General features: G+C 43.1%; 1 protein-coding gene across 2 annotated transcripts in view; it reads left to right on the top strand.

The window, feature by feature from the left end:
- Positions 1-26: 26 nt before the first annotated feature.
- The window catches only part of BICDL1 (BICD family like cargo adaptor 1), a 134505-nt gene continuing 126756 nt past the window's right edge, over positions 27-7775 (top strand). For both annotated transcript variants that reach the window (XR_011167172.1, XM_069081880.1), the window contains exon 1: positions 27-524. Coding sequence is in view for 1 of the 2 variants with exons in the window: in XM_069081880.1 (XP_068937981.1) it covers positions 63-524 (462 nt within the window). In the remaining variant the exon portion in view is untranslated. The remainder of the gene's footprint in view (positions 525-7775) is intronic.

Raw genomic sequence — 7775 nt, 5'->3', positions numbered from 1 at the left:
CCCCCCCCCTGCAGCCTGGCGCGCGCCGAGGGCCCGCACAGCAGCGGGCTCTCCCCCGGGCCATGTCCGCCTACTGCCTGGGCTTGGCCAGCAGCGTTTCAGCACCCGCCGAGGCGGACAGCGCCTCCTGCATGGAGCTGCCGGGGCCCGGCGGGGACGAAGCCCGGAGCCCAGGCGCAGCCGCCGCTGCCGCCGCTTTAGTGTCCTTCCCGGGTGGCCCAGGGGAACTGGAACTGGCGCTCGAGGAGGAGCTGGCGCTGCTGGCGGCTGGGGAGCGGCCGCCGGACCCGGGAGAGTTTTCCCAGGCCGAGCCGGGGCTTCTCGACGCCGACGAGGCCCCGGGCCCCGGGCAGCTGCTGCAGCCGTCCTCGCCCCCGCAGGAACCCGAGCTGCTCTCGGTGATCCGGCAGAAGGAAAAGGATCTGGTGCTGGCTGCCCGGCTGGGCAAGGCATTGCTGGAGAGGAACCAGGACATGAGCCGGCAATACGAGCAAATGCATAAGGAGCTGACGGACAAGCTGGAGGTGAGGATACTTCAGCCTAGGGCGGGGCCCCTTGGGGATGGGGGGCGGGGGGAATCCTGGGGCACCTGCTCAGCCCCGGAGTTACCTTCCTTCCCCTCCTCCTCCCTCTTTGCATTTAAATCACTGAAGGTGTGTGCACATGGTTGGGGGGGGGGGTCCTCCGATCAGGCAATGATGGAACCTACGTGGGACCTGCCTGAATCTCCCACCTCCACCCCAGAAAGCTAGACAGGGCCCAGTTAATAATCTAGACTGATATTTAGAATTTACATATAGTATCAAATTTGAGACCCTCAGAACCCTGTGAAGCAGATGCCATCCTCGGTCTCGTTTTACAGATAGGGAAATTGAGTCTCATCCCTGACTCTATGAGGTAGGTGCTATTCTAAGCCTCATTTTTCAGATGAGGAAACTGAGTCTGAAAAAGGTAAAATGGTTTGCCTGTGGTAACACAGCTAATATCAGAGGTGAGATTTGAACACAGGTCTCTGTGGGTTTCCAAGTCCAACATTTTAGTACCCTGTGCTGCTTCTCAGATAGAGATTCTGATGACTTTTCTATAGATCCCTCCCTTGAGATAGGATACCTAATCAAGGCCTTGGTGTGAGGGAATTCATTCTGCACCATGACTGAGAAAGCCTGTACACTCCCACAGAGAGAGCAAGAGAAAGTCACACCATATTGAAAATCTGTGGTCTGGCCTGCTGAGGAGCTATTAGTGTTCAACCAAGGTAGGCTTGACGAAAGGTAAATGGAGCATTCAGAGCTCTCTGACCTGCTGTCACCCAAAGCTATGGGAAAAGAGAACCCATAACACATAAAATGTGCAGTGCCCAGACAATCACACAATGTAGCAGGTTCCAGAGCTCCCAGGCGAGCTTACATGCTAGGACCAACCATGTGACTGCCAGGCGTAGATTTCATTTGGGGCTCAGCATTTAGCAGCTTTGGAAGGGCCCTTTTCTAGGTGTTCTCTGCAGCTACTCGTGCAGTTGGGTGACAGGCTGGAATGTGTGGGTACCACATGCCTTTGGATATATTCCTCATATTGATTGTAATGTTTCCTGTGTGCCATTGGTTGGTCTCTTTTGGAAAACAATCTTTGTGCTCCATCAAATCCTGCATCATAGGGAAAAGGGAACCATGAGCAAATTCCAATGCTAGACTTCTTTCCCCCCTCTAAAATGTTTTGAAATATTTATCCAGAACACTTATTTGTGTTGCATTTTGCCAGGATGAAAAATGTCTCTCTCCTTTTCTCCAAAATTAAGTGGACCCTGCCTTTAAACTAGGACTAACTCATACTCTCAGTTTCCCCAGATGTGCATTTTACTGATTCTGTCCATGTATTTCAAGTCCTAGTGTGTTTCATGGCCATATTAGTTGGGGGGATACTACTCTCTGCTGCTACCTCAAAGCATTTCAACTAATAATAGTTGACAGGGTTGTATCACATTAAAGTTTGCAAAGCACTTTACATACAAGAAAAACCTGGAATGTAGCACCTATTCACAGTTTCTAGCTAGCAACAGAGAAAGCTTCCTGAAAAATTAAGTCCCTGACAATGGAGAAGAGAATACATAATATACATACACATATGCAATATTTATGCATATACATATGCATGCGTGTATCTATACACACAGCATATCTATATATTTTTATTCATTGTGTATATACATGCATATCTCCAATTATATACATATATACATACATACATGTGTATGTGTGTTAACTGTTTTCTCCTAACCTGGATGCCATCTGTATATATCATAAGACCAGAGCCTGGTATGATCCTGTGTTGCCAATGTCATATGGGCACACAGTTGAAATATACAAACAATTCAGATTCAGAAACTTTCCTAAAATAAGAGTTGAAGTTGTCAAATAGTATGCAATAGAAAAAAAAAAACCAGTAGATTTGGAGTCTTGAAGTCCTGGGTTTGAAATCTGACTCTGCCAATTACTGCCTGTATGACTTTGGACAAAGTACTTTTACCTCACTGGGTCTTAGTTGCCTTATCTGAGGGTTCTTCTTAGCTTAGTTCCAGACACATACTAAACACTTAATAAATGCTTTAGCTATCTATTTATGTATCACTAGATTGCCCATAAGATCCCTTACAGGTCTAAATCTACAATCCTATGCATTGTTAAAATATGAAAGAAAGCTGAACTTTCAATTCTTTTTTTTTTTTTTTTGCTTTTTGGAGGGCAATTGGGGTTAAGTGACTTGCCCAAAGTCACATGGCTAGTAAGTGTGTTAAGTGTCGGAGGCCGGATTTGAACTCAGGTCCTCCTGACTTCAGGGCCGGTGCTCTATTCACTTCACCACCTAGCCTCCCCTCAGTCCTTTTTAATGAAAAAGATGTAGCATGGCCTTAGAGACAAGAATAATAAAAATAACAAAAATAATTAATATCAGTAGTTTACATTTCTATAGCACCTGTGACCCTGGGCAAGTCACTTAAAACTCTCAGAACAAAAAGTTACTCTAAAGTAACTCTTTTAAAAGTATAAAGTTTCGGGAAATGTGCTGACCTGCATTGGTAGAAAGAATTCCCTCACCTAGGAGTTTCTCCTACCAGTGAAATCACATTCCTTGGAATGGAAATATAAACATTTTCTCTTAGCATCATGGTTAACTTTAGATAACCATGGAAATAAAGGTCTCACCATCTGCCTTTACAAGGTAGTTTTTTAAAATCAAGATTAAGGAGCAATTAAACAAGTTAACAATAATATTAATATAAAACTCTGAAGATACCAAAGTAGTTTATAAACACCTCATTTTACATTTCACGTAGATTCTGCAGATAATGAGGGTTGGTGAGTAAACTGAGGCTTGCAAAGGTTCATAGGCTCATACATTTAGAGCATCTAGTCCATTTGCCCTCATTTTGTAGATAAAGGAAACTGAAGATCATTATGGTTAAGTCACTTGCTGAGATTATGAAAGCGAAGGCACTTGCCTGGTCACTCAGCTAAAAAGTTTCAGGATTTGAATCTGGGACTGCTTGTACTGCTTTCCAGAACTCAATATATGAGCCCATGATCTGACAAAAACAAGAGTGAGTCAGTGCTCCAGAACCCAATTGTTTCATATTCTGTGGTCAGAAAATGAACCCATAGTGTCTCTGAAAAGTGATCTGAGAGCACCTCTGAACCATTGCCTAAGAAACACCCCATTTGTAAGGAACTCAGTGGATGGAATTCTGTATTGATTTCCATCTAAAATGGTGGAACAGAAATAACAGGTAGTCTCTCTTGAGTGATTCAGGAACACAATTCTTGAAAGAATTACTGCCACACCAGGTCTTTGCTTAGAGATTTACAATTGGTGTTTCTAACTCTATCAGTGAGGGATCTGGCTGAAAAGACAGACAGCTAATATGGAAAGAACATCATGTCAAAGTCAGTTTGAGTTGTAATGGATTTCACATTCGAATGTGAAATCACTGTTGTATAGCAACTCTCAGTGGGCAGCTCCCTGAAGAGTCTATTCGTTCCTTTACCTGTTAACTGGTTTTTCTTTTTAAAGGCAAGAAAGGTCCTGCATTTTGATGCCTTAATTTCCTTTGAATTTTATGGCCAAACCTAATTGGATGAAGTCAGTCAATTCAACTCAACATTTATTTGTTTTAAATTTTTACTTCTTCAATTTACAAGCATTTGTTTTCTCTCCCTCCTACCTTCTCCAGGCGAAAAAAAAAAAAAAGAAAAACAAAGCCCTTGTAACAAGTATCTATAGTCAAGCAAAAAAAAAAATTTCAGCATTCTCTGTGTCCAAAAAAATGTGTGTCTGATTCTGAATCTCACCTGTCCTTTTGGGTAGCATGTTTCATCATTTCTTCTCTGGAATTGTGTTTGGTCACAGGATGGATCAGAGTTGAGTCAAAGTTTAAATAAGCATTTACTAAAAGCCTACTATCTGCTAAGCACCCTAATAGGCACTGGGGATAGGGAAGAAAAAAAGCAGCCTCTGCCCTCAATAATAATAACTCACATGTATTTAGCATTTTAGGTTTACAAAGCACTTTGAATTTATTATTTCATCTGATCTTTGATGATTCTGGGAGGTGGGTGCTATTATGATTATGCCCATTTGAGGAAACTGAAGCAGAGAATGGTGAAATGACTTGCATAGGGTCACTCAGCTACTGAATGTCTGAGGTTGGATTTGAACCCAGGCCTTTCTGAGGCCAAGTCGAATTCTATCCATTTTGCCACCTAGAGGCCCTTTCATGGAGTTTACAATCTCCAGAGAAGAAATAATGAATGCAAAGCTCAATAAATCCTGAATAACATCATTTCAGAAGAGAGTGAGTGCTAGCAGAAAGGCCACAGGAAGTTCCATAGAGCTGTGCTCTGGAGGAAAATGAATTCTAAGTGGTAGAGGTGAGGAGGGGGTATATCCTAGACACTGGGGCCTGGGGATAGAGAGAAGCCATAGAGTCTGGAGAATGGCTAGTGGGCCAATTGAACTAGAATGGGGACCACATGAAAGAGTAATGTGAAATACAATAAAGGAGCTTGCATTTAATTCTAGAAGCAACAATGATTTTTGAATAGGGGAGTGATGTGATCGGGTACAGCAGTTTAGGAAATTTTATCTGGGAGCTTTGTGGAGGATGGATTGGGAAGGGGAGAGACAGGAAGCCCAGGAGGAGATCATTGTGGCACAACCTCTAGTACAAGGAAAGGGTGATGGGGTTCTGACTTACAGAGCTTTAGGGTAGTGGCACTGTGAGTTAAAAGAAGGAAATGTGAGACATTATGGAAATAGATTCGACAAGACTTGGCAGCTGATTGGATGTAAGGAATGAGGAAGAGGGAAGAGCAGATTGTATCTCCTTAATCTACATTGCTGCTTGACCCCTCCTCCATTTACCTATCCTTTCCATTCCCAATAAGATGCACCCTTTCAAAACCACATTCCAGTCATTGGTCCTAGGCCACAAGTCTCAGTGATAGCTATGAGATCAGATTTTCCTTCTTGCTTGAGGATTTCTAGTTCACCTAGATTATTAAGCCTATAGGTTTTGTTGCTGACTTTTTTCATTGATTCTTTCTCCTGTGAACTTCTGAGTATCTGTAGGGCTCATTTGATTCCTTATTTTGTACCTGTTCTAGCTTGGTGTCTAGCTTGGTCAATATGCATGGGAACTTTTCTCCCTCTCCATTTTCTCAGTGAGATGAGATCAGTCCCTGATTAATCTTCGTTCTTGAGGGGAAAATGTTTAAACCTAAAAACATCATAAAATAGCATCAATCTCTATATTTCTGAGGTTCAATACATGACATTTATATACAAAGATCTTCTGAAAATGTGCTGGACTTTTAAACATCTTTTCCCATGAAGATGGTACCTCCATGAATTCTTTCAGGGATACAATGATTTTTTTTAACAGATTGTTTTGTTGTTATAAAGGACCCCTAGTGAGGAAAATTCTTCTAATGATATTGGATGGCACCTTCTCAGCAATGTAGAGCATTGCCTGGGGGCACCAAGAAATTTTGTCTTTCCCAGTGTTACACAGTTAGTATATTTCAGAGGCTGGATGGAGGTACCCAAGATATCCCGACTCTAAGTCTATATCTCCATCCTCTCTCTGCCTCTCAAAGGGATAATATGGGAGTGAAAAAAAAATTTGACCATAGAGACCTTTATATAATACCTAGTGAAAAGTCCAGAAATATCATTTTAGATAAGCAATTTAGTTTTGAAAATCTTTCACCAAGTAGCTTCTAATATCCAATATCACCATTCTATTTCAATCAACCTTAAAATTTAAAATGTGAAGGTTTCCTTTTACTTTTTGGATTAAAAATAAGTCCATGTCACAGAATTGTGCATTGGGAAAACATCTCAGAAACTATCTACCAACTACCCCTCTTCAACCTACCCAGCAAATGGTCATTCATCTTTTGCTTAAAGATCTACATGCTCTCCAAGCAGCCTGTCCTATTGAAGCATCACTCGGGTTAGGAAGTTTTATCCTTTCTGGGCATTTTCCACCCACTGCTCCTGGTTCCACCCTGTGGAGCCAAGCAGAAACAGCATATCCCAGCTCTGCTGGTCAGACCCTTTAGTGTTGTTCCATCATTTAAGTTGTGTCCAACTCTTTATGATTTCTTTTGGGGTTTTCTTGTCAAAGATACTGGAGTGGTTTTCCATTTCCTTCTCCAGATCATTTTATAGATGAGGAAATTGAGGCAAACAGGGTTAAGAGACTTTCCCAAGGTCACACAGCTAGTAAGTGCCTGAAGCCAGATTTGAACTCAGGTCTTCCAAATTCAAAGCCCACCACTCTATCCACTGTAGCACCTAGCTGGTTGCTCATGTCATTTACTCTTCAGAGTAAATATAGCTAGTATGTTTCATCACTCCCACAGTGGCACAACCTTGAGTCTCTTCACCGTCCTCTGGATGCCTTCCAACTTATCATTACCGTTCCTAAAATATGGCACCGAGATTTGGTGCCACAGACAATGATTCCAGTGAAGCTTGTAGCCAATCATAAAGGAGAGTGGGGATAGCTCCAGGTTCTGAAAGAAGGGAGAGGTGTCAGTAATAGGCCAGGCCACCGACTCAGACCCTGACGGCTGAGGGCAGGCCACACTGGCCATGGCTCTCTTCACACTCTCTACCTCTTCTCACCCTTAAGTAGGGACCAACAAGTGACCTGTCTAAGCTGCTCAGGTTCTCCTGCAGAGAATCCACCAGTTTGCCTCCTCCTTCTTTAGTCAATCAACAAGCATTTATTAAGCTCTTACTGTGTGCCAGACATTTTGCCAAATGCCGGGAATGCAAATACAAGCAAAAAAGAAAACATTCTCTGCCCCAATAAACTTACATGCTAATGGGGGAAAGATCACACACAAAAGGGAGCTAAAGCAGCATGTGGATAGGGAGAAAAGTGACTGCAAGTGAAGGGTAAAAAATCTGGAAAGGGTCCTAAAGAGGACTGAAGGACTGAACATGGCTGGCCTGGGCACCTTCAAAATGGAGTCTGATCTATTTGCTTAAAATGCTTGTGTTCCAGTTTTGGCTCTGCTACTAAAGAGAGGACCTTAGGTCAAGCTTTTCCATTCTCTGAACCTCAGCTGAATGAGGGTTGTTCTCTCAGGCCCCTCCCAGGTCTGACATTCCCTGTTCTGTGGCCCCTCCCACTGCTGACATTCCCTGTTCTATGGTCCCTCCCAGGTCTGACATTCCCTGTTCTGTGGCCCCTCCCACTGCTGACATTC

The sequence above is a fragment of the Petaurus breviceps genome, unplaced genomic scaffold (genome assembly GCF_028583685.1).
Source record: "Petaurus breviceps papuanus isolate PSGF00001 unplaced genomic scaffold, PetGlider_PUasm1.0 99, whole genome shotgun sequence".
Classification (NCBI taxonomy): Eukaryota; Metazoa; Chordata; class Mammalia; order Diprotodontia; family Petauridae; genus Petaurus; species Petaurus breviceps.
The sequence above is the reverse complement of the archived record's forward strand: the minus strand, read 5'-3'. Positions and strand labels throughout refer to the sequence as shown.